The sequence below is a fragment of the Oryzias latipes genome, chromosome 7 (assembly GCF_053564925.1).
Source record: "Oryzias latipes strain Hd-rR chromosome 7, Olatipes_Hd-rR_3.1".
Taxonomy (NCBI): Eukaryota; Metazoa; Chordata; class Actinopteri; order Beloniformes; family Adrianichthyidae; genus Oryzias; species Oryzias latipes.
In genome coordinates, this window is record NC_136243.1 from 19,739,958 (window position 1) to 19,766,476 (window position 26,519).

The window sequence follows — 26,519 nt, forward strand, 5'->3', positions numbered from 1 at the left end:
AATCTTGAATTATGCACGGCGTGTCACCTATATGCTTGCTTGTTTTCAATGAAACCTAATTTCTTAAAACTTAAAAAAAACAAATTGTAAGAAAAAAATTACCAAGATGACCAATTATGACAATCTTTGTGTGGTTTCCCCACAGTGCAGAGAAGCCGACAGTATAATGCATTTTTTTTTTTAACTTGAAGTTTCTTAGAAAGGCTAAGTGTTTGTTAGTGCCAGCAGCTTAATATGGAAGCGTTTCTGTAGAATAATAAAAAATTAAAGTCAAAAAAAGTAATTCTTTTTCGTTTTCAAATGAAATTGCTTTTTTTGACTCAAAATTAAAATGAAAAAGCAACCCACCAAAATGATTTTTCCTTTTCTTCTTCAACACCGCTTATTCTGTGACTTAATTAAAATGATAATGAAAATGGTATTTGACATTTCATTTTCAAAAAGTTCTCTGGTAAATGTGTAGCATAATTCATTTAGAAATGTCCAATTTGACAATTAAAATGGATTAACAGAAATGCTTTTTCATTTTAAAAAAAGGTAACTGGATCAAATGACTCAGAATTAAAATGAAAATTCAAGACTTCAAAATGCTTTTTCCTTTTTTACTTCACCAATTGTCAAATTAGACATTTTCTAAATGAATTTTGCTACACATTTACCAGAGAACTTTTTGAAAATGAAATGTCAAATTCCATTTACATTATCATTTTAATCAAGTGACAGATTAAGCGGTGTTAGAGCCTGAAAAAGCATTTAGGTGGATTGCTTTTTCATTTTAATTTTGAGTCAGAAAATGCAACTTCATTTTGAAAATGAAAACAATTCTGGTTTTGAATTTTATATTTAATTATGATACAGAATCGCTTCTATAGCTTAACTCTTCTTTCCCACTAAATTTTGTCAAATAACTTCACTGTCAGTATTTATGTTAAGCTTGGTAAACTTAAGGGTTTAACTGAGCAATGTTATTACATGACAAATAAGACAGAAACAGGTTTTATTAGATGTAAAGACTTTATTTTGAATAACAAGTTTATTCGTTTTCTTCACTCCTGAGCCTGGCATTTGGATTGGTGATCTTGATTGCCAGCTGAGCAGCCCTTTCCACAATCACCTTCCTGTTTTTGGAGGAGACGTTGTGAGCGATTTCAGCACAGTGAGTCCTGCAGAAGAACACAGTAAGGCACCGTTAGCCACTAACAAATATGCACTGAAGCAGTGAGCAGCATCTTTCTGTCCCTCCTGTCTCAGCAAAAGAGCAGACAACACGACATAAAAGCTGAATACAAGAGTGTAACATCCAAATGTTTCAAAAAAGTGCTGGGAAAAGCAAGCACGCGACATTGTTATCCTTTTAACTGTTGAAATATGCAAAGAATATTAAAAATATATTTTATGATTCGTTTAGAAGAATATATATTTTACTTAAAATACCTTTAAAAAGAGCAAACTCAGTTTTGTTTTCATTTATAAAAATAATTTTAGACAGTGTTCTTTATTTCTGTTAGCACAGGGCAGATAGTTAAAGAACCATTTCCACAAAACCTCTCAGTTTAACTGCTGACTAAAATTGGACACTGGCCATTGAAGCAGGGATGTCTATTTCATTTTTCAAACCACGATCCGATTCATTTCATTTGAATTTGCCAATACGGTGCCTTTGTGAAATAAAAAAAAAAGGAACAAATCTGATCTAACTTGTTCCCTTTTCTGTTATTGACCTTTTATCATTTTACACTTCAACAAAGCCCTTCTGTGAAGTAGCTGAGGAAGACAAATAGATAGATAGATGACTATTAATCCCACAATGGGGAAATTTCATTTATCTTATCTAAAATAAGCAGAAGTAGTTTACTTAAAAAACAAATTAACATAATATAGTTGGTGATAAATATTCATGTATGAAAGTTTGGTGACTGCAGCTTTAGCCTCAGAAATATTGAACATTTCAGTTTTTTTTCCATTTATTTTCTAATCTGTTTTAGCCCTTTTGGGGTCACGGGGCTGCTAGAGCTTATTCCACCCAATTACGGGCAAAGGCAGGGGTCATCCTGGACAGGTGGCCAGTCTGTCGCAGGGTCACAATCACACACCCATGCACTCACATTCACACCTATGGACAATTTAGAGTAACAAATTAACCTATGAGGCATGTTTTTAGACAAAGTTAGTAAGTTCTGTCAAAACAAACCAATAAAGGCACCTCCTGTCAGTTCAAAACCTTTATTGAACAAAATTATTTAGCTTCACTAACTTTACTAAACTGTCTTGGTGCGATTCTTGTTCATATCAGTGCAGTTTTCTGCTTTTGATCTTGAAACTACATGGCACTGATCAGAATTAAATAAATACACAATCCCTGATCGGGATGCAGCACCTGATTCTGATTTAGTCTGAAACTACGTGATTAGACTCAATTTCCGATCATGTGATTGGATCAGCCCTACATTGGGCTAATAAAGCTTTTACCCTGATACAGTATAATGTTGAGGCCTCCTAACATTTAGAGCCAATGATCAGAAAAGAAAAAAGATCCTCTCACACTGAATTGCTGCTAGCCACATTAGATTTTACCAGGCAACATATCTGAGGATGCAAGTCTGCAGTAAAACAGATTACAGAGTCATTCCTTAAGTATAAAAGCAGTTTTTGTTTGATTTATCCATATCAAAACAATTTGTAAAATATACCAAACTAATCTCTATTGGGAAATAAGTAGAAACTCATATTTACATTTTTCAAAACATGATCAGGTAATTTTAAAGTTTACAGAAAAGGTCTGTAGACATTCAAAAATAAAATTCAAATATTGAGTTTCTTCAAAGGAAATATAAAAGCCTGCACAAATGTACATCTAAAATATAAACTAAATTGTTTCCTTCTGCAACAGAGCAAACTTTCTAACTGGATTGTCAAGACATTGTCAGAACACCTGATCTCAAAAGTCTACTCTTAAAAAAAAAAAAAAAATTCCGGTTTAAAGTTCAATATCATGTGCTTAAAACCACATATGTATGCATTAATGTAGGAAAATAAATTAAGTGTAGACCATATATTTATTTTCCACACAAGGTAATAACTATCAAACTCGGAAGATTTGTGAATTTACCCGATCTTAATTCTTACGTTTTTATATTTCAAATATTACAGTGATTTAGGAAAATGTAATTAAATATTTATTCTGCAATAACTATAGCATTTAAGTGACCTTGTCTGTAAGTAAAGCAACTTTACCAAAAGGAGCTTATATGCTGTAGTGAAACCTTATATTTAAACATCATGGGCCAAACAATCAGGGAACTCACTTGTTGCTCATCATCAGGACTTCCAGCTCTTTGACATTGTGGACCAAAAACTTCTTGAAGCCGGTTGGCAAAATGAACTTGGTCTTTTTGTTGCTACCATAACCAATGTTGGGCATCAACATCTGGCCCTTGAACCTCCTGCGGACCCTGTTGTCGATTCCTCTGGGCTTGCGCCAGTTTTGCTGCAGAAAGAAATTAAAAACGAACATTTACAACATATTTAATCATAATAGAAAGGTATTTGTAGCTTGTATGGAGCCCATACCTTGATCTTAACGTATCTGTCAGACTGGTGACGGATAAACTTCTTGGTTCGTTTCTTGATGAGCCTGGGTTTCGTTAGGGGTCTGAGGGCAGCCATGATGACTGAATGAACACAGATAAAGAAAACACGATTAATGCCGACATAATAATATAATAGTAAGATATAGACAATTATTCTATAATTTAACGGTTAAGCAAAAAAAAAAAAAACATGATTGTATTTTATAGTAACCATGTGGACAACTGCTAGCAATACGACACCTGGTAACAGTGGCCCGTGTAGCGCATTAGTAACTTGCTTAAAAGCAAAAGGTCAGACGTACAACTAGATTTTATGCTTCAAAAATTTAGTATTTCACCGCCTGGGATTCCAAAAAACAGCCCATTTGAAATGCCTTTGTTGCAAATTACCTTCTTTTTAGGAATATGACGGTAATGGCCTCCATAGCATTAGCCATTTTCTCATGACTAACCAGTTTTACTGCGATATTTGTGATATGTTAGACAAATGTTACGTTTAAAATGTAGCATTATTATTAGTAGTTGCATAAACACGTCAAAACAGTTTCATAAGGTCCAAAAATACAAGGATTGTTTAAGATTATCTGTACTCACCCGCCGATGAAAACCCAAAAGGGACTTCGTCTACGGCGGAAGGAAAGAAAAGGACTTCCGTGGTTACAGCAATGGCTTATGGGTACTGTGGTTCGGTGTGGAGGCAATGCGATTTTTCATGAATTATTATAGGATAAATTAGTATTACATAGTATTATAGAAGTATTAGTATTACATTAGTATTGTATATCACAGAAACGTATATTCACAATCTTTTAACTGTATTTTCTTAACGTAATTTGTCCCATGAAAATAAATAAATACATAAAACAGGTTATTTCTACATTTACTTTCACATGATTTACTTATTCAAAAACGAACTTCCTTAAGGGAAAACCAATGAGAACGAAGTTCGCTTTTTCTCAAAAGAACTCTTTCATGGACGAAACACAGACACGCAAAAACGTTTTTTTTTTCTTTTTTTTTTTTTTACTGAAGAACCAATCGTGGTGTGATACAGGGGAGTGACGTTGAAAAAGGTCAATGATTTTTTTTGTCACTTGTCAGTACTCAGTCTGATATATTTCTGCAAAAGCCCAATAGGCAATACGTGTGCTTTCACTGCTAGATTCTCCTGTTTGACTGATAAAGGTCCCACAAATGGAACACCAGCCTATTGCGAGGTAAGAATCTTACAAATGTACACACAAATAGTTCTTTGCAACCCAAATAACTGTTGCTTCTTCTTATTTATTTTTTTCTTATTTTTTTTAGCGACAGTCAAAATGATAAGTATGGAGTGGCGAATCCATGTTATGCCCCAGCAGCAACAGGGACAGCAGGTATGACCCAAGACACGATAAACAAGGGATGTGTCTAAATTTTCGAATTTAACTGGATTTATCTGATGTCATTGGAAAGGGCTTAAAGAGAGCTTTCCAATGACATGAGGATCCTCCAGATAACTAAAAGAATGAAAAAGTTATGCCACTTTACGTTTTCAAATTTTGTCAGATTTTCTTCCCCAAATAAACAGCAAAGTTGTACAATTTTTGTGACCCTAAACAAGGACGAGAGGGTTCAAAGTGTCATAACTTTCTTGTTTTTTGTCCGATTCAAGAGAGGGAGGCATCATTACAAAGCTAGTGAAAAGAACTACAAGAAAAAAACAAAGCTTATGTCAAATCTATATTTATTTCCATATGATCAAATAAACATGACTTGTGACTAGAATCGAGACAGTATTCAAAGCTAAACAGATGTTTTGGGGCTCAGTAAATCTTCAGCTTGACCTAAATCAAGTACGGTGAGGAGCACAGAATCTGGAATCAAGAGGAATAGATGTATATATAAATATGAAATATGAATAACCAGGTGACAGATCCAATTAAACAGAAATCAAATGTGAAAACACATGACGAATTAAGTAAGAAAATAAATACATTAATAGTGTTTAAAGTCTGAAGAAATATAAAAAATACTGGGTAAAATACAATAAAATATTTGTTAAAGTTCTTGATTGTTGTTAATTGTATGAAAAACAAATAAATAAAAATACAACGTTCAAAAAGCATAGGACCTTTCCATCATGGCGGCGCCGGCGGACATTTACAACGCAGATGGCGAAATTAAAAAAGGTATCTGCTAAATTTTATTTTGTCATTGAATTTGCAGGAGATGAAGAAAACACATACAATAATAGTCAAAATTAGACATCAACCTAATCACGTTAAATTTTTTGCAATTGGTTTTGTGAACCAAAGTTTTCGTAGGCTTCTTTTACCACTTGGTGGGACACAGCCTGGGTATATAGATAGATAGATAATCAATTATACATAATATATCAAACATGAATCGAATTTCAGTAAGAGAGTTCGTGGCGGTTTGGGTGTTTCAACAAAATGTATTTTGTGGTTCTTGTCATTCGGAAACAAGACTTGTTGATCTTAAGGTCTACATTTTAAAAATGTCTCACTAAACTTGTTCTCGTTTCTTGTTCCAGCTATGTTGGGTCCACCCACCGCTGAATCCTACGGCCCGAGTGCTCCGCCGGCCACCATGTTTGACAGCATGCCGGGATATGAAGGAACAGTAGCGGGTGGAGGTACTGTCATTCTGCACGATTTCCCATGGCTCAACTTCCTAAATCCAGTTAAATAGTTTTGCCTGTGTGGAAATCACCCGGCGATTGTACTCTATGGTGAAGATATTTATTTGGCTGTCTAAAAAGAACATATATGGAGCAACTGAGATGTTTAAAATTGCAAACCAAAGACCTTTTGACAGTTGGTAATATCAAAGGAAGTCACCTGCTGTTTGAAACATACCTTGAAATCATTTTAAGGACAGTTGATATGAGGTTGTTTTGCAATCTAGGCACATGACAGTCATTGTTTAGCACATCCTTTTTGTTTTAAACTAAAGTATTATGAAAGAAAGTTTGCTTAATTGTTGTAAGTGAAGCATATAAGAATATTAAAATGGATGGAAAAGAAAAACATTTTTTTTAAAACTAATTATTGAGCTATTTCAGACCTGATCCAAGCTGTGTCTGGATCAGGTCTGCCCAATCAGAGGGACGCTGTGCACAGATAAATAAGACTAAAGGGCTTTACCATTTGTTGTAGGGGGATTTCTGCCACCTCCCATGCCTGCTTACCCAGGTCCTCAGCCTACACCTGGACCAGAACAGCCAAATTGGAAGTAATGTCTTTCTTTCCGCCTGTTACTTAAAATATTACAAATACCCTATTATAATTATAAAGCATCATAAACAATTATTCAATGTGACATTGACTTTCAGCATCCCATCTATATCTGAAGATACTGCACGGGAGGCCTTCATGCTTTTTGCCTCTAGCAAATGCTGCTACAGCTCTGCTCCTGCAAAAGATGGCGTGATCATCAACACGGAGGCCTTCAATACATATAGGGTAAGAGAATGGAGGCTATAAGTGTGGGCTATAATTAAAGAAAAACTTCACCAAAATTCTGTTTTTTGCATTGATTTGGCATTTCCATATTTTGGGTTAAATACAAGAATAATGTGTCTGATATATATTTTATTTCTCTCTCCAGTATCGCCTAGAGACATTTACAGAATCACGATCTACAGAATGGAGACAAGAACCATACTCTGGTATGCATCTATTACTGCCTGCATTTCTTGCTCATAATCCTATTTACAAAGTTAGTTTTGCAATTTTGAAATACTCTTAAATTGAAACTGTCTTGCACATCACAAGGAAAATATAGAAAACATGTAGCAATCATAAAAAATATCTAACTCAGAAAAAATCATTTAACATATTTTATGGTGGAACCCCTAAAATTGATGTCATTCAAACCTGCTTGTCTGGGAAACATATTATTACAGATTACAGGTCTCAATCTTCCGGCTTCCAGGGCCAGTGTGTTCCAGCTAACCTGCCATTGAGGCTCCTCATTGGTTTAACACACCAGGGGCCTCATTTATAAACGTTGCGTACGCACAAAAGAAGGCGTACGCCACTCTCTACGCAATAGTTGAGATTTATAAAAAGCAAACTTGACGGGAAAATGTGCGGTCCTTCACGCAAGCTCTGACCCAGGCGTACGCACAAAAACAGGTGAAATGAGAAACGGCGACACCGTCGGCAGATGGAAGAAACACGTGAAAGTGAAAATGACAATACTGCCTCTCATAAATAACATGAAGACTTCACAAAGCAAGTCTTACAATTAACAGCCTACACGAACACCCGTTGGACCGATCAGCAGTGAAACAAACAAAAAAAAATCAAACGAAAATTACAACAGAAATTCAAATGAACACTTATTTGCAAAAAGAAAAGTGAAACATGTTCTGCAATATTGGCATGTTGTGCAATTCATCCTCATAAATAATATAAATAATATAGTTAACAGAACGAAATAATGTACACAACTGATATTCTCGTCAATGTGTACGTCTGGCGGAGCAGATATAGGTGCAGACAGACAGATGGATAGATAGAGAGAGATGCATTAATTGTCCACTGGGGAAAGTTGTTTTCATAGTAAAACATTTCTTCATAAGGTACGGAATTATGGTATTCATGCATATGCCTTTAGTTTGTTTTATTTTTGATAAAACAATGTATGGCGTATGTCTCAACCATTCAGAAAGCAACAAGAAATTACATTTGCGCTGAACAATTTCCCATTTCCACGTCGATTATTCCCGACATCTGTAGCTTGTCAGATGCAATTAAATAGATGGAAATAAAATGCCCCATCACAATGCGTAATGACGCACAATGGCTGATCTTGCGCTCTTAGAAGATGTGGCAAATGGAAGAATTCGGAGTGAAAGCATCTTTAGACAGCAAGGAGACTTGTTGGCAAACGAGGACGAGTGGCTTATGAGCTGGTTCCGACTTCCTCTGCAGGATTTTGGGGGTGTGTCACCCGGTGCATCTGGCGCGTCGATGTCCCCCTGCGCCTCAGTCACCACTCCACTTAAAAGGGATTCCCCAATTATAGCCGCCAGTCTCTCATCAGGAGGGGTCAGCTCTGGTGTCCCCCCCCCCCCCCCCCCACACCCGTGGCGGACACGGGTGTGTGTGTGTGTGTGTGGGGGGGGGGGGGGATGGTTCAGCGCTAGACGTTTTTTTGCCTTGACTTTGATGTCCGACCTTTTCTTTTTTATTTCGGCCACGGTCCGATTTTTGGCATTAGTAAAGCCCACACTGTGCCCTCCAAACAACATTATTCTCCTCTTTTCCACCTCGCCAACGATAACTTCTACTTCACATTGAGTGAAGTTACGTTTTTTTGATTTTCTCTCCGTGTTTGGCATGGTTTCGCAATCAATGAATATTCATTTGTGGGCGTTTCAAGGACTATTTATGGGCAACTATGGGCGTGTCATGAGGCCGCAAAAGCTGCGCAGCATTTAGAATTGGTTGTGATTTATTAAGGGAAAGATGCGTAGGATGTGCGTGCGCACGGTTTTATAACTCCGAATATTTCTATGTGCGTACGCACGTCCTATGTTTCATCCGTACGCCACTTCTGACACAAATCCTACGCAAAGTTTTATAAATGAGGCCCCAGGTCTAGGTAATCAGCAGCAGATAAGGCAGGATTTCTTGAAAACTCCATCTTAAAAAAAAACGGTCCTTTAGGCCTTGAGTCTGAGACCCACTATTCAGTCTGTAGAGGAAAAAAAAAAAGGAAATGAGCTGCACTATTCAAGCTCCGAACAACATAAAAAACACTTTTAACAATATGATTTGTATTGACAGAGTTTTACTTAAAAAAAAAGGCAAATGGTGTATACCTATATAGCACTTTTCTACTTCCCTTAAAGTCCCAAAGCTCTTTGCAGTCACAGTACCATTCACCCATGCACACAGACATTCACACTATGATGGCAGCTACACTCTCTTTCACTGGTGCCAACTAGGCCTGCACAATATACCGCAAATTTATCGTTATCGCAATATCCAGCTCTGCAATATGCATATCGCAAAAGACGGCGAATATCGCAATAAATCGCAAACCCAAAATGTGTTAAAACAATCTTCTAGCAGCTTGAAGCATTTAACGAATCAAATAAATCCCTTTATGCTTTGACCAATCAGATGGACGCCTTCCCATTGTTGACCAATCAGATGGAGGCCTATTATGTTAACCCTGGTCCTGAAGAGCCTCAAACCTGCCTGTTTTCCAGGTCTCCTTAACCAGCTTGCTGTTGATTGGCTGACTCAAGTGATTTCACATCCTGATTGACTGAACACACCTGATTTTGGTTATCATTATCGAGCAGTCTAGGGAGAATTGGAAAACAGACAGGGTTGAGGCTCTTGAGGACCAGGGTTAGCCACCCTGACGTTTGTCCCCCATGTCGATGAGGGTCATTTGGAGTATAATTTTTAAACTGTTGCAATGAAATGGGAATGATGTTTTTGTTTATTTTTCTATTTGTTTATTTACCGCAAATTTATCGTTATCGCAATATTGATCACTAATATCGCATATCGCAAGTTTTCCTCATATCGTGCAGCCCTAGTGCCAACCTATAACCACACCGTGGCCACCTGTAATGTACAACAACTGAGTAAATTCTTCCTACAGTGTACAAAAGACTTAGATGATTATGTTTGAAATACGTTCCTGTATCTTTAAGTTCTGTTTAGAGTTAGACGCATGCTCATTACAAGAGTGATGATGTCATCATGACACCTGCCTGTCTGCTTTCCTCAGTGCGTGTGAGTGTGCCGCTGCGTGGCAGGTTGAAATGAGGAAGTCTTTCCCTTTGAAGTTTAGTGTGCGTTGATGACAAAAGACCACACATACATATGGAAATTTTCCTGCCTCTGCATGTCAAATCAAAGGATGTAAAGCCGGAAGTGTGGATTACAGTTATTGAAGCCCTCCTCCTGCATGTTGTCATTTATTTCACGCACCAACTAACGGAACAGCCTCATCCAGGCCTTGAAGTAGTGCTCTGGGCGGCACTCCTGGTTTGAGAATGGTGTCACCCACGAACAGTGTTTGAACCCAGATCCTCATTTACATATGGTCCTTCGAGCCAGATGACACTGCACTTACGGTAACCAGTTAAGATGGATGAGGCTCTGAACTATGAGGCGAGTGGTGCACGTCCCCAACGCGTTGTTCATCCCCCTCTTCGATTTGAAAATAATGTGGTGGATTTCAACAATCCGACCTTCCATGGACATGAGAAAGGAGAACGTTTGACCGATTCACCTGAAGCAGCAGGAGAGACATCAGACGGACATTCAGTTGCATCAGAAATGGACCCCAGATATGATATTGAGAGACTGTGGCATGAGCGAGAAAACCCAGTGGTCCAGAAATCACCCCTTAGTACTATGCAATACCGGCTGAGAGACCAAACCCTTCTGCAATATGATCTGTCACCGAAGCCACGACAGTCTATTTCCCCAATCCCAGAGCTTGAGGAGATCCATCAGAAAAGGCTCCTCCTTCAGCAATCACAGTCAGATGGCTGCAGATTTTGAAGACATTCGTGCGATGCAAGGGGACATTTTAAGCATGATTGACTCTGATAATACTGCTCCACCCTACCAATCAAGCCAAAGAACATAAACTGACCCGCTAGAAAAGGAGGAAAAAGTTAAAGAAGAAGATTGGCCAGCACCCCCACTTCCAGTCTGTCAGGAAAAGGAGCAGTTAGAAACCCACTCACCTATGCTGGAGCGCATTGATAAAATGATGAGCGAGCTTCAGAATTGGCTCAGCCAAGCACTCTTAACACAGCAAAGCCAGTCATTGTTGACTAGGCAACCCCCAAATGCAGTAATTGGCACAACCGTTATGTTGTGCCAACACAACAAAACTATGTTGATCACTTTCCAGCATCTCTATCGCCTATCAGGTTGGCTTCAACACAAGCACGTGAATTCTCCAAATGTCATCTTTCAGGCTAGCCCTTGTTCTAACTGTCCCCCTGCACCTAGTCAGTTGTTTGGTCAGAGTTTAAGCTTGGATGCAACTTACCATGGACCTCGTCCATCAATTCCAAACCTCGTCAACCGAGACCTTCGAGAGTTCGCCCACCTCAAGATGGCATTGGATAATGTACTCTCTCCTGACAGTACAGAGCTGTTCAAATACCAGGTGCTGATAAATCACTTGAAGTTGAAGATGCAAACTGGTGACTAAGGCTTACATCTATTCACCAACACCGTTCACAAACACCATGAGAACTTTAAATGAGAAGTTCGGTCAACCTCTTCAGCTTGCATTGAAGAGAATAGCTCAAGTGATTAATTTTGCTCAAAAAATTGATAAATTGATTAATCATATTTTCCTAATGTAACATTATTTTGCACATATTTTTAACTTTTGATACTTGATCAAATTTTGCTATGAACATTTTTGAAACAGTGTTATGTCTATTTTTCTGATATAATATTATTTTTTAATCTTATCAATTACTTTTATAAGTAACATAATCTGCATATATTTTGGATAACTGATCTGCATTTGCCATGTTGATTTCTAAAAGTAAATTCTTTTTTTTACAAAATAATTTAAGCAATTCATCTTTGTCATGTGGTTTATTGATATTTCAGGTTTCTTAATTCTGTTTGATAAAAACTAGGAACCGGATATTGATAAATCATGTAATAAAATGGTTACGGTAGAACAGGGGTGGGATTATATAAATTCGCTTCCTTCCACTCCCTTTCAAGCAATATTTATTAATATGTCTAATTGTCCTAAGTTTGATTAGTTATTGTATGAATGTATAACTGATGATTGTATTGTTTTTGTGTATTATTCTTATTTGATTGCTTGAAATAAACCAATTAAAACAAATCAAATGGATTCACCAGACGTCAGGCGAGGTGACGCTGTCGCCTTTGAGAGGTTTTCCCTGCAGGTTCAATCGCTGGTGGGAATGTTGAGGACACTTGGCCCTGATGGAGATGTGGAGCTGCGGTGTGGCTCTCATGTAGCACAGCTACTTAAAATAAAAACATACATTACACACCAAGTGATCTGCGCAGCGTTGCGTCCGCCTGGGTGATCTCAAACACGCTTATTGTGCATCATGGCTGCACTTATTTGGTGTCGCCAACATGAATTTCCTTCCGTTCTCTGATCTCAGGTAACGATTGTTCTGATCTCCAATGAACAGCGCCCGTTCTTTTACGAACCACAGTTTGAATGCAACTATGAAAATATAGGAGTGGCTGACTGGCTGCTCTAAAATAACTTGTGACCAGGGTTTAAATGTGCAAAGAAAGAAAGAAAATCCAAAAATGGTCACTGAATTTGGTTTCTCCTTTACTGATTTGTGTTTTAGAAAGTAAACTTTAAAAATAAAACATTCAACACAGACTCAAAATTGGGAGCACAAACTCTCTGACTTCTCCACCTTAAATTTCAATAAGTCCAAGTACAGTCCAGATTTACTGACAATCATCTTCAAGCCAGACTGAGGGTCTCAGCTGTATGGGAGGAAGTCCTGCCAAGTGTCCAGCGGTAAGAAGAAGGCAAGAGAAACCGTGTTCAGAAGAACCCATTCATAGAGGTTACAGAACTGTATAATTTGAGTCTTCTTTTGTGTTTAATAGTTATCATTCAACAGTGTGAACTGAACTGTGTTAATAAGGATGTATAAATCAGAAAACAGTAGATATAAAGGAATAAATAAACAAATGTATTACTAATTTATTTACTTATTGATTTTTATTATTTACGTATTTTATTTGAATTAGAGTTTTATAAGTATTTATAATGTAGATTTTGTACAGAAAACAGCTAATAATAGAGTATAGTTAATAGTATAGTATATGTTCCATACAAATTTACTGGCTCTCAGACACTCACAAGTTGCGCGTGTATGTGCGCTAAAGTTGCAGCCCAGCCTGAGCTAGACCCTGCCTTCAGTGGCCCCCCTGGTAAATTGAGTTTGAGACCCCCGCTCTAAGAGGTCTTAAGAGACCACAGCACGCCAAACACAAGACGGAGGTGAGAAATGCACTGGGGTTTTATATCCTGACAGGCAAGCAGCAAACAGCTGTGTTCTTCTCAAAGTTGTTCCAGTTTTCATCCGGAACAAGGGTCAGATTCTGGATACATATGCCATCCTAAATGATGGGTCTGAAAGGACTATGCTTCTACTTTAGGTGCCTCTCTTCTTGGAGTTCTTCTTAGGTTCCGTGAGCATGCAGTAGCCATTAGTGGTGACATAAAGGGTATGTTCCACCAAGTTCAGCTTCTCCCTGAAGACCGCCCTTTACTCCATTTTCTGTGGCGGAACCTTGACTTTGATGAACCACTAGCAGAATATGAATGGCAAGTACTGCCCTTCAGCAACACATGTTGTCCGTGTTGCGCTACGTATGCACTGCAGCGTCATGTAAAAGATCACTCCATGCCAGAAAACAAGGTGAGAACCTCCATTGAAAGAAGTTTCTGCGTTGATAACTATCTTCAAAGCCTACCAACAACAACAGAAGCCAGAGATCTTGTCAACGAACTACGAGCTCTTTTGTCTTCGGCTAGTTTTGTCCTTAGACAATGGGCTAGCAAAGTTCCAGAGGTCATTAGCCACCTTCCAGAAGAAGACTGTTCCAGTAGTGCAGAACTTTGGTTAATGCAAGACAGGACGGACAGTCCTGAATCAACCCTGAGTCTCAGTTGGCACTTCGCCACTGATATGCTTGGTTATAAACATCGCCCAGTCCAGTATGGTGCTCCCACACTCCACAACATTTACATAGTGCTCGCTAGTCAGTATGATCCATTGGGGTTAATTTTGCCTTACACCACCAGGGCCAACATCAGGTGTTTGTGGGATAAACAAAGAGGTTGGGACAACGCCCAGCTACCACCTCACCTCATGCAGCAGTGGAAGACATGGGAGGCAGATCTACAGTTCCTCCCTCAGATTGTCTTCAGCCGTCCATACCTACCTGCAGGTGAAGCTGCGTCAGTAGAAAGACGAGAGTTGCATGTGTTCTGTGATGCCTCCGAGTTGGCTTATGGAGCAGTGGCATACCTCAGGATGGTCTGTGAAGACGATCGCACTCACCTTGCCTTTGTGATGGCCCGCTCCAGAGTAGCCCCAAAATGGCTTCATTCAGTTCCCAGGTTGGAGCTCTGCGCTGCCCAAACTGGAGCACAGCTTGCCAAACTGCTCGAGGATGAGCTCACATTGCCAATCGCAGCCATCTTGTTGTGGACAGATTCAACCACTGTGCTGACCCGGTTGCAGTCTGAGTCTTGTTACTTTAAGATTTTCGTTGGCCCACGTGTAGCAGAAATCCAAGAGCTAACCCAACATCTTCAGTGGTGTTATGTAGACTTTGCTCAAACCCCTGCAGATGAAATCACCAGAGGCAGGACCCTACAAGATCCCAGCAAAGCCAACAGATCGAGTTTGGGACCCCTCTTCCTCCACATGCATCCAGACACATGGCCAACATTTCCAGCAGCTAATGAGAAAAATGCTCCAATCACTGATGAGCTCAGGAAGTCTACTTTTTGTGGGATATCAGCCACAGCTGCGAGTCCTAGGATAAGTGAGCTCAACCAATGTAACTCCCGGCTGGAGTTGCTCCATACAACAGCAGAGGGGCTGCATGGGGCGGCCAAAGAGGACACTTCTTTAAATGCTGAAGATTATCGTCAAGTTGAGTTGTTTTTACTCAAGTGCATTCAAGAGGATAGCTTCCCCAATGAGCTAACGCTTCTGAAGGCAGACAAGGATATCCCACTCTTCAGTCGCTTGCTAACTGTCCCCTGAGTTAGATGAGACTGGGCAGCTAATCATAGTTGGTGGCCGTCTTTGTTGCTCAGAAACACTAGCTTATAATACTCTCCATCCAGTGGTGCTAGACCCTTCACATCCATGCACTCATCTGCTCATCAGAAACTATGACAATGAGCTTAGGCACCCAGGTCCAACAGCATGCAGTTGCTGAAATTCGACGTAAATACTGGATTCTGCGAAGCAGGGAAGTAATTCTGAAACTCCAGAGAACCTGCACAGAGTGTCAAAGATGGAGAGCAAAGCCATCAGTTCCAAAAATGGCTGACTTGCCAGACGGTGGAAACATACTCAAGTGCTTACAGACCATTTCTGGACCCGCTTTATCAAGTTGTACCTTCCCAGCCTTCAAATACATCAGAAGTGGCAGTCCCCACCAGACCCAATAACGGAAGGCTCAGTCACCATGATCGTGGATCCCCGGCTTCCAAGGGCACCATGGCCTATTGGGCATGTCATCAAGGTGCACCATAGCCCAGATGGGTGTGTCAGGTCAGCTGACGTGAAAGTGAAGGACAAGACCTACACTCCACCTGTTGCACGACTAGTCAACTTACCTGAGCTCCCTGCGGAGGACTCCAATGGGACTTTGTAAGATTCTTTCTTTGCTCCTTCGTTGTCTTTTGTTGGAGCAAACGTACTACGCACCATTTCGGGGCGGCTGGACAAAAGTCTCAGATGATTATGTTTAAAATACGTTCCAGTACCTTTAAGTTCTGTTTAGAGTTAGACGCATGCTCATCACAAGAGTGATGACGTTATGGTGTTGCTGCATGGCACCTGCCTGTCTGCTTTCCTCAGTGCGTGTGAGTGTGCCGCTGCGTGGTAGGTTGAAATGAGGAAGTCTTTCCCTTTGAAGTTTAGTGTGCGTTGATGACAAAAGACCACACATACATATGGAAATTTGCCTGCCTCTGCATGTCACACCAAAGGATGTAAAGCCTGAAGTGTGGATTACAGTTATTGAAGCCCTCCTCTTGCATGTTGTCATTTATTTCACACACCAACTAACGGAAACAGCCTCATCCAGGCCTTGAAGTAGTGCTCTGGGCGGCACTCCTGGTTTGAGAATGGTGTCACCCACGAACAGTGTTTGAACCTAGATCCTCATTCACATATGAAGTCTTATCTTTAGAACGTTCCTAAGTAGTAGTTGTGCCAGTTTGGTCACATGTTTTTTTCAACTAGAACATTGTTTTATTTTATTCTGGTGCAAACTTTTTTATTTAATGTTATCATTTCAATAATATTGAATATATAAAGTTAAAAATGAGCAAACAAAGAAAAATCTAAATCAAACTAACATTTGGTGTTTCTACTTTTTTCTCTTCAAAGTAGCACCGATTCTTATTGGTACATTTGCACAAAGTTTAGGACAACAATGTTTTCTCTAGTAGTTTACTAGTACTGGGTCAATCCTTATGGCAGCCTAACAAGGTGTTTTATTTGGACCAGGCCAAACAGTGGATGCCTATGCACAGCCACCTCCAGGGTCTTGGGATATTCCTGCAAACTCACCCAGTTTATTTGTGGACGGGAGGCAGTGCATCAGAGTTCCATACACATCATCATTAAAGGTAAGCCATAAGAAAATATTATAACATAGTTCCATCTCTGCATCTTACATTTGTGTTTTTTTTCTTTGATCCTCAGAACTGCGACAGTTGTGTGGGAATGGGGAGAAAACCTTGCAAATACTGTGCTGGAGCTGGTAACGTAAGTATTTTCCAGAGGATGAAAAGGTTCAGCTCAGCTTCAATCAAGAAGCAAATTAATGGAATTGTTCTTTCTGTCAGAAACTCTGTAGGCTGTGCAATGGATATGGATTCCGCATTGGATTTAACAGATGTTACCACTGCAATGGCAGAGGCAGAGAGAAGTACGCAGTCAACACCTTTAGATTTATAATAAAGCGAAAATGGAAACCAGTTTAAAATACAGCAGTGTGCACAATTTTGAACTTGCTAAGTTTCCAAATGTTTTTCCTTACAGTTGCAATCACTGTAACGGGCAAGGATCCAGGATGTGTGAGATTTGCAATGGAAAACGGCAGTTTCTTGTCTTCAAGATCCTCAATGTGAAATGGTTGGAACAGCTGTCAAGCAGCAATATATGTGTATATATATATATATATAGAGAGAGAGAGAGAGAGAGAGAGAGAGAGAGAGAGAGAGAGAGAGAGAGAGAGAGAGAGAGAGAGAGAGAGAGAGATATGATCTATTAGATTACATCTATTATTGATTATTATTGATTGTATTTTTTTTGCAGGACTAACAACATTGAGGATTATATTGTGGAACAGTGCAGTGGACTTCAGCTGAAAAATCTTAGAAAAGTGTCTGGCAAGGAACTTTTGAAAGAATCCCAACCCATGGTAAAAGTGCTTTTAAACTGTCTTTTTAGAATAAAATCTGGTCATAAATGGTGTTTGCTATGCAAGTAAACAATTTTATTTGTTGTATTTATTCATTTATTTAACAGGGACAGTGCACATTAAAAGCATGGCTGCAACGCGCCAGAATTAGCCCAAAGGCTATTTTTCATCTGTAGTCCCCGGACAGATGTTAAAATCGTCAACCTAAAAACTTCAAAGCATCATTATTACATAATATTACATAACTTTTTAGTTTTTAAAATAATTTGTTACTTGAGTTGGACAATTTTTTTGTTTTTATCAGTTCTGTATTTTTTTTGCTTAAGTAAATGTACATTTTAAGAAGTGACCGTTGCTTATGTTATGCTTGTGACTGACTGTTCCAGGTCGAGCCTGTGATGGGCTTTCCAGATCCCAATGTGGTACAGGCTTCCCAACGACTTGTCAATGAACACCAGGGAAAATATCGTCAGACATCTCGCATTTTGCGGCAGGTGTTTATTTATTTAGGTAAATTTGGATTCATTCACAATCTCCTCAATTAAATCCATTCAAAATAACCTTATTTTCTTTTCAGCGCCAAACCATCGAGCTAATCCCAGTCACAAAAGTCGCCTACACATGGAAAGAGGAAACCCACATTTATTTTGTTTATGGAAATGAGCTCAAAGTCAGTGCGGATAATTATCCTGCTACCTGTTGTTGCTCTGTAATGTAATTGTGCGAGCTGATGATGAGCTCTGTTTTAGCAATCAAAGCCACAGGATGTGTGGGTCAGTAAAACTGACTTTGAAATCAGTTACCCATGTATGAGTTGGAAATTATGGTGTAATTCAAAGCATAAAGGGAAAGATGGAGGAAAAAATGAGACTTTTATCAATTTAACCTTTTGATTAAATCAATCTCTAATGTAGGATTTTAATAATAATTATATTTGAATAATTATTATATTTGAATAATTACACATTTAATGCATTTGTATTTTATGTTGACTATATTTTTCATAGGAAATGCTAATAAACGCTAAAAAAGCCCAGTCGTTGTATCCGAATTCCCACCCTAATGCCTAACTACTAAAACCCTATAAAGTGCGGCCTAAAGTTCTCTGGATTTTCAAAGCAATTCAGACACCCATGCTCACTACTTTTGTCTTTCGGGTGTTGTTCACAATGAGTTATATCATTAGAGGAGACACGCCCGCTTGGGAAGCCTGGCCGATGGTGGCGGAGCGCGACGCCATCTTGGTGAGGTCGTCGGCGCCCACATGACAATGCTTTCTATGGCCTATAGTGGCATCTAAGTAACTTTTATATAATTTATATATATTAATATTTCTATATATATTTATACATATATATAAATATATAATATGTATGTATATAATTTATATATATACATCATTGTTGCTGTTAAATAAGAGAAACAGTCAGTCTTATAAGCTCAAACTTTAATTAAAAATGCATAGTTGCAGGACTTCTTACAAAAGAATTTATTACTAAGAAATTTTTAAAATAATTTTTAAACATTTAGAAGTTTTAGACCTCTTTGACATGTATTTTAAATTATTTAGAAAAGCGCAACAATAAGTCAATAATAATAATAAATAATAACAATACATAAATCTTCTTTCTCTTTCGGCTTTTCCCATCAGGGGTCGCCACAGCGAATCATCCTTTTCCACCTCACTCTATCATGGACATCTTCTACCCTAACGTTAGCCAACTTCATGTCCTCTGTTAAGACATCCATGTATCTCCTCTTTGGCCGTCCTCTTGCCCTCCTGCCAGGCAGCTCCATCTCCAACATCCTTCTACCAATATATCCACTATCCCTCCTCTGAACATGTCCAAACCATCTCAGTCTGGCTTCTCTGACTTTGTCGCTAACACAGGCAACATGAGCCGTCCCTCTGATGTACTCGTTCCTTATCCTGTCTAACCTGGTCACTCCTAAGGAGAACCTCAACATCTTCATCTCCGCTACCTCCAAATCATCTTCTTGTCTCTGTCTCACTGCTACCGTCTCTAACCCATAGAGCAGAGCTGGTCTCACCACTGTCTTGTACACCTTTCCTTTGAGTCTTGCTGACACTCTTCTGTCACACAACACTCCTGACACTTTCCTCCACCCGCTCCAACCTGCCTGCACTCGCCTCTTCACCTCTTTTCCACACTCCCCATCACACTGAACTGTTGACCCCAAGTACTTAAACTCCTGCACCTTCTTCACCTCAGCCCCCTGTAACCTAACGCTTCTACCTTGATCCCTCTCGTTCAGACACATGTATTCTGTCTTACTACGACTGACCTTCATGCCTCTTCTTTCCAGAGCAAACCTCCACCTCTCTAGCTGTTCCTCCACCTGCTCTCTACTCTCACTGCAAATTACGATGTCATCCGCAAACATCATTGTCCAGGGAGATTCCTGTCTTACCTCGTCTGTCAGCCTGTCCATCAGCATAGCAAACAAAAAAGGACTCAAAGCTGATCCTTGGTGTAGTCCCACCTCCACCTTGAACTCCTCTGTCTGACCTACAGCACATCTCACCACCGTCATACTTCTCTCATACATGTCCTGAACTACTCTGACATACTTCTCTGCCACTCCAGACGACCTCATACAGTACCACAGCTCCTCCCTCGGCACCCTGTCATACGCCTTCTCTAAATCTACGAACACACAATGCAGCTCCTTCTGACCTTCTCTGTACTTTTCCAACAACATTCTCAAAGCAAAAATGGCATCAGTGGTGCTCTTACGGGGCATGAAACCATACTGCTGCTCACAAATCTCCACCTTCTTCCTATAACAATACATAAATAAGTCTATAATAATAATAAATAATAACAATATATAAATAATAAGTCAATAATAATAATAATAATGAATAACAATATATAAATAATTAGTCATTAATAATAATGACAATGAATCAATAATAATAATTATTATAATAATAAATAAATATCCAGTCAATAATAATAAATTATAATGATAAATCAAAAATAAGTCAACAATAAGTCCAAAAGTCAACAACAGGTTTACCCCTAAAAAAAACAAACAATAGATTTACCTGCTGATTTATGTCAGCGATCAATTTGTGTAACACAGATGGGATGAAGCCAGGTTTCAAGCGAACAGTTTGGCCAGTCTTATCAAAATCTGTTTCCACAAAAGGTTTTGAACATAGCCAGACTGTATTGCTAGTTGGTAACCACAGTGATCCATCTGGGTTAGCTCTTGTGATAGCTAAGATCCACTGATTCCTTAAGTCAGAATCCATTGGAAGTCTGCAAGAAAAGTTCAGTCACTGAGTCAGAAATTTATAAATCTGTATTACTATAGTAGCCTAGTCCTAGTATACTGTATATAGGTTTAACAAAATAAAGTTTACATTTATGGAGACAGCAAATTAAACAAACATCATGATCATGCCTACATGTTATAGCCCTGCAGCATCATCATGCATGTCAACATTTGTACGATTAAGGAAGCCCCTGCAGGTTTAAAAGAAATAAAATTATCGTACTTATCTGTGAAATGTTATGCGTTCCTCCTTCATGGAATTCATTTCTCCGATTTTGGTAGTTGAAACCCTAACAATGAACTGGCATTTTGCAAAAAATATGTTCACATTCATGCACTGCTGCAGCAACTTGACCTCACCAAGATGGCGGTGCTCCCTTCCCATGAGGAATCACGTTATGTCTCCTCTAGCGATATAACCAATGAGTTATATCACTAGAGGAGACACGCCCGTTTTAGAAGCCTGGGCGACGGTGGCGGAGCGCGACGCCATCTTGGTGAGGTCGACGACGCCCACATGGCAATGATTTCTATTGCTTTTAGAGGTGTCTAAGTAGCTTTTATATACTATATATATTTTTACATTTATATATATATTTATACATATATGTAAATACATTATATTTATATATATATAATATATATAGATACATCATTTGTTGTTGTTAAAGAAGAGAAACAGTCAGCCTTAAAAGCTCAAACTTTAATGAAAATGCATTGTTGCAGGGTTCTTACAAATAAAAAAATTATTACAAAGAATTTTTAAAAATAATTTCTAAACATTTAGAAGTTCTAGACCTCTTTGACATGTAATTTAAATTATTTAGAAAAACCCAACAATAATTCAATAATATACAAATAATAATAAATCAATAGTGAATCAATACAAACAATAAATAATAGCAATAAATATATAATAAGTCAATAAATAATAATATAAAAGTCTATTAATCAATAGTAAGTCAATGCAAACAATAAATAATAACAATACATAAATAATAAGTAAATAAACAATAAAAAACAATTCTATTAATAATAATAATAATAATAAAATAAATATTCAAAAGAAGTACAAAAGTAAACAATAGATTTATCCTAAAAAAAACAACAACAACAAATAAAAACAATAGATTTATACTGATTCATGTGAGTGATCAATTAGTGTAACACAGATGTTATGGTGTCGGGTTTCAAGCAAACAGTCTGGCCTCTTATCAAAATGTGTTTCCACAAAATGTTCTGAACATATCCAGACTGTATTGCTAGTTGGTAACCACAGTGATCCATCTGGATTAGCTCTTTTTATTGCTAAGATCCACTTTTTCCTAAAGTCTGAATCCTTTGGAAACCTGCAAGAAAAGTTCAGTCACTGAGTCAGAAATGTATAAATCTATATTACTATAATAGCCTAGTATGCTGTATACAGGTTTAGCAAAATAAAATGTACATTTATGTCGACAGCAAATTATCCGTACATCATGCAGCATGTTGATAACAGCCCTGCAGCATCATGCATGTCAACATGTGTACGATTAATGAAGCCCCTGCAGCATAAAAAGAAAAAAAATATAGTACTTACCTGTGAAATGATATACCTTCCTCCTTCATGGACTCATTTCTCTGATTTTGGCAGTTGAAACCCAAACAATGAACTGGTATTATGCAAAAAATGTGTTCACATGCATGTACTGCAGTAGTAACTTGACCTCACCAAGATGGCGGTGCTCTCCTCCCATGAGGAATCACGTTATGTCTCCTCTAGTGATATAACTCATTGGATATAACTCATAGACCTTTTTCACACTTCCGCATTTTTCGACCGGAAATACGTCAATGACGTGTAAAACAACTTCCTGTTAGCGTAGCAGCAGATATGAAGAATGGCAGAGTCGAAGAGTTGCAGTCTCTGTTGCGTTCCAGGCTGTTCGTCTTCCAACCAAAAACAGCCTTACCTTTCATTTCATTATTTTCCTGTGGATCCAAACCTGAAACCCAAATGGATATAGGCGATCCGAAGAGATGAAGGGCATAGTTTTAATGTAAACACAGGTAGCACCCTCTGCTGCCGGCACTTACTAACTTCGCTCCGGGATTGTGGTGCGGCTGCGTCGTTCGTCGCCTGAAGAGTGGTGTTGCCCCGAGTATTTTCCCTTGGAACAACTTTACTGATCCTTTGAGAAGGGAGTCAGAATATGACAGAACTTCAAACGTCAGGCTATGCAGCTAAGCTGTGAAGATACTAGCGACATGGTGGCTAAGCTAAGACAGTAAAGATGGATCACGACTACGTGACACACCCACCTGCAGGTAAGGTTGTTCATAATGTGTTTGGTTAACGTTAGTCAACTATGTGTACCGTTATTGGATACATGCATTTCTACCTGAACAAATTAATATTTATAATAAAAGATGTTCATGCTCTCACCTATTTTAATTACATGTATTTAATCACTTTTGAGCATTTTGTCATTTTGTAATTTCCTTAACAAAAATAAATGAAATGTATTTGTAATTAAATACTTAACATACTTTTCAAAACATGATTACTGTGTTGTGTTGAAAGGTAGCATTAATATATTAAGACTGATTTTTAATTTCTTTATCTTCACAGGTGCTCTGGATGAGGCTTTGGATTACATCCATGACTTAGAAGCCAAGTTCCTTTGCTGGAGCCAGGAGACGATGTCATGGCGGACAAAAGTTCCTCGTTCAAGACCTCCTAACTGACATTGGATCTAAGATCATCATTCCACCTTTTAAGCTTTCAACTCAATTCAGCAAGGAGGAAACAGAACAAACCGCAGCCATCACCCGCCTCAGAATTATGGTGGAAAGAGTGATCAGTAGGATAAAGTCCTTTCACATCAGGAACTCTCTGTGCCGCTCACACTGATGGGCAGTGTGAATCAGATCTGGCTTAACCGCCGTGTTTTGGCAAATTATCATGGACTTTTTTGTTTTGAAGAGTGAATTAATGTTTGGTATGTAAATAATGTATAATGTGCAAATAGTATGGAAAAATTTAGTGTTTCCACATATTCTTAAAATCTAATTAAATATAATTGTTATATTCGTAATGTTTTTCTGTTGAAATGTGACTGACTACACAAAAAAATTAGATGAACAAATAAAACAATTTTGGTCAAAATTGTGCCTCGTTTAATTTTTTGGTATGCAAATAACATCAAACATTTACAATAAAAAATAACATTACAGATCAACAGTAAGACAGAAGGCTGAACTGATTGTTAAAGACAAGATAAGTGTAATTTAAGGTATGCATTCATGCATTTGCCACAATATATATCCAAGTTCTCTTTCATTCCATCTCAGAAACCCATCCAACACAACCATGAGAGGTTGGGGCTGCACCTGGCATAATCTGCTTCCAGATGCCATCATATGGATCTGGCTGTGGTCCTACACAAGAGAAACACAACACACAAAAGTTAGACATAAGTGCATAACTACATTTCAATTTAATTCATTATATCTGCTGTAACCATAATTTGGTTAGTCATAAGATTAAAAAAAAAAAAAAACTTAACTTGCTCACAAAGCAACAAAAAGTTAATTACCTGTATATGCCTTGTACAGTGTGGACCTCTGACCGTCCCTGCCAACTGTTTTGGGTTTTTGCACCATCAGCTCACTAACCGGTTCAGGATGGATTCCCTTATAAGTAAAAGGCAGAAAGCAATTAAAGTCTGTAGTAACTACTTGGGGTGTTTTTATAATAATTTAGAGTTGTTATGGATACACATACGTTCTTAAAAAATAATGACAATATGATCACAAACCCACCTGTGCCATCTTTGCAAGCCACTCGTGCAGGCCAGGGGGGTGGAGCAGCCTGCAGACCCAGCTGTGAATAATGTGCGGTCTGGAACAGGATGGCAACTATGTGATTGCAAAATCCTTTAGCAGCCACACAACTGCAGACGAAAGCTTTCAGGTTGGCACTTTCTGCGTCCAGTGATATCTAGACACAATAAATTATATAGGTTAAAATTAGGACATACTTATGTTGCTACATCAATGTTCAGAATGACATGAAACTATAACTGTCAATAGGGTGACCAGATTTGAGTTTGTAAAAAAGAGGAGTGAAGTGAGTTTGTGAGATATTTCATCGAGAGTAATTGGTGTTCAGAGCTGCATACATGAAGCAAATATAATTACATTTCATCTATGTTCAATGTTATTTTATTATATAAGTATCAAAAGAGAGGACATGTCCAGGAAAAGAGGACTTCTGCTCACCATACTTTCAGAAAAATAATACTAGTAAGTGAAGAAAGTGCCGCAACCGCAGCAAAATGAACACGCATACGGGCAACTTAACATTTCTTATTTACAGCTTCACCAAATTTTTGGGTGTTATGTTAATCTCATGCCTTTTCACTTAAACATACACACAACATATTCACTGCGATGCCTTATATTACAAATTAATAACACCAGGATTTACAGTTGACGTAAACACACAGAGTTACCGGTGATGCGGCTATGGCTAAAGCTAGCTGAAGCTTACCTTGGTAATGGTGGATAAACTCTTCGTGGACGAATTTATATCCCATGTCCAATTTGTTTCCTTTAGTGGACGATTGCATCTTCACACTCTTCATCACATCGGTGCTGGTGAACTTCGGAACACAGCTCAGGCTCTTCGAAAACACTCTAGGCTCTGCCATTCCTCCGCCAGCGAAGCACAAACCGGAACTAGGTTTACACGTTGATGACGTACTTCCGGTTTTTGCGAAAAAGGTCTATTGCTTGTTCATATGGCGTTTGACATGTAAACAAAGTGGTACATTACCGCCACCACCTGGTCTGGAGGCGAACTACTTCTATATCACGCGTATCATGACACCTATTTTCCAAAGTAAAAATCTAATAAATATGAACATTTTACGAAGACTATTTATGTATCTGCTATGTTCTGATGATGGAAAACGTGGCTGATTTATAAGTAATAAAATTACAAACACATTGGTGTAGATTTAATGTATTTGTTCAGAAATAAACCGCCAAGTTAGTAGTACGCAATGTTTATTTTTTATTTTTGTGCCACTGAAAGATTTACGGTCTTGTACGAGGAGGCATTTTTTTTACATTTTTTCTGTATTTTTCCTTTGTACCTTACTGAAAATGTCTTTGAATATGAATCTGTCCGACTCGAGTTCCTGTTGGCACTAATTCAACCGTTTTTCGTGAGATCGAGCCGATGGAGCATAGAGCGGCAACAAGGAGAAGCCAGATTCCTCTGGCTGCCCTACGCAGACACAAACAACTTGTGTGAGTTAAACCTAAATGTTTTTTTGTTAAACATAATTTGTAAGTAATTGTGCGCAGGGTTACACCATCTGCTGGGCAATAGTTAACATTCCTTTTCAACACTGGAGTATGAGTTGTATAG

General features: G+C 38.4%; 2 protein-coding genes and 2 long non-coding RNA genes across 4 annotated transcripts; 2 read left to right on the forward strand and 2 right to left on the reverse strand.

Moving 5' to 3' along the window:
* Positions 1-995: 995 nt before the first annotated feature.
* On the reverse strand, positions 996-4,559 carry rpl32 (ribosomal protein L32). Its single transcript, XM_023956679.2, has 4 exons — positions 4,185-4,559; positions 3,571-3,671; positions 3,306-3,487; positions 996-1,163 (listed from the first exon to the last, which is right to left on the reverse strand). Exons 2-4 carry the CDS (start codon positions 3,664-3,666, stop codon positions 1,034-1,036), a joined length of 408 nt encoding a protein of 135 aa, XP_023812447.1. The 5' UTR covers positions 3,667-3,671; positions 4,185-4,559; the 3' UTR covers positions 996-1,033.
* Positions 4,560-4,639: 80 nt separating this feature from the next.
* Positions 4,640-18,638, forward strand: LOC101166474 (protein SSUH2 homolog). The gene is made up of 13 exons (XM_023956680.2): positions 4,640-4,807; positions 4,899-4,966; positions 6,127-6,228; positions 6,752-6,827; positions 6,928-7,057; positions 7,203-7,263; positions 16,876-16,997; positions 17,074-17,136; positions 17,217-17,299; positions 17,413-17,505; positions 17,689-17,794; positions 18,181-18,288; positions 18,372-18,638. Exons 1-13 carry the CDS (start codon positions 4,785-4,787, stop codon positions 18,510-18,512), a joined length of 1,176 nt encoding a protein of 391 aa, XP_023812448.2. The 5' UTR covers positions 4,640-4,784; the 3' UTR covers positions 18,513-18,638.
* Positions 18,639-23,269: 4,631 nt separating this feature from the next.
* On the forward strand, positions 23,270-24,248 carry LOC144994090 (uncharacterized). Its single transcript, XR_013657499.1, has 2 exons — positions 23,270-23,407; positions 23,712-24,248. It is a non-coding gene; the product is annotated as an uncharacterized LOC144994090 (long non-coding RNA).
* A 133-nt stretch (positions 24,249-24,381) lies between these two features.
* Positions 24,382-25,810, reverse strand: LOC144994089 (uncharacterized). The gene is made up of 4 exons (XR_013657498.1): positions 25,635-25,810; positions 24,905-25,082; positions 24,679-24,775; positions 24,382-24,520 (listed from the first exon to the last, which is right to left on the reverse strand). It is a non-coding gene; the product is annotated as an uncharacterized LOC144994089 (long non-coding RNA).
* Between the last annotated feature and the right edge of the window lie 709 nt (positions 25,811-26,519).

Coding starts and splice junctions, on each gene's coding strand:
- rpl32 (XM_023956679.2), bottom strand. CDS start 3,666: ATGGCTGCCCTCAGACCCCTAACGAAACCCAGGCTCATCAAGAAACGA. Junction 3,488..3,570: donor ACAGATACGTTAAGATCAAG/GTATGGGCTCCA, acceptor TTCTTTCTGCAG/CAAAACTGGCGCAAGCCCAG. Junction 1,164..3,305: donor GTCCTGATGATGAGCAACAA/GTGAGTTCCCTG, acceptor GTTCTTCTGCAG/GACTCACTGTGCTGAAATCG.
- LOC101166474 (XM_023956680.2), top strand. CDS start 4,785: ATGGAACACCAGCCTATTGCGAG. Junction 7,058..7,202: donor AGGCCTTCAATACATATAGG/GTAAGAGAATGG, acceptor TTCTCTCTCCAG/TATCGCCTAGAGACATTTAC. Junction 17,795..18,180: donor TGAAAGAATCCCAACCCATG/GTAAAAGTGCTT, acceptor TGACTGTTCCAG/GTCGAGCCTGTGATGGGCTT.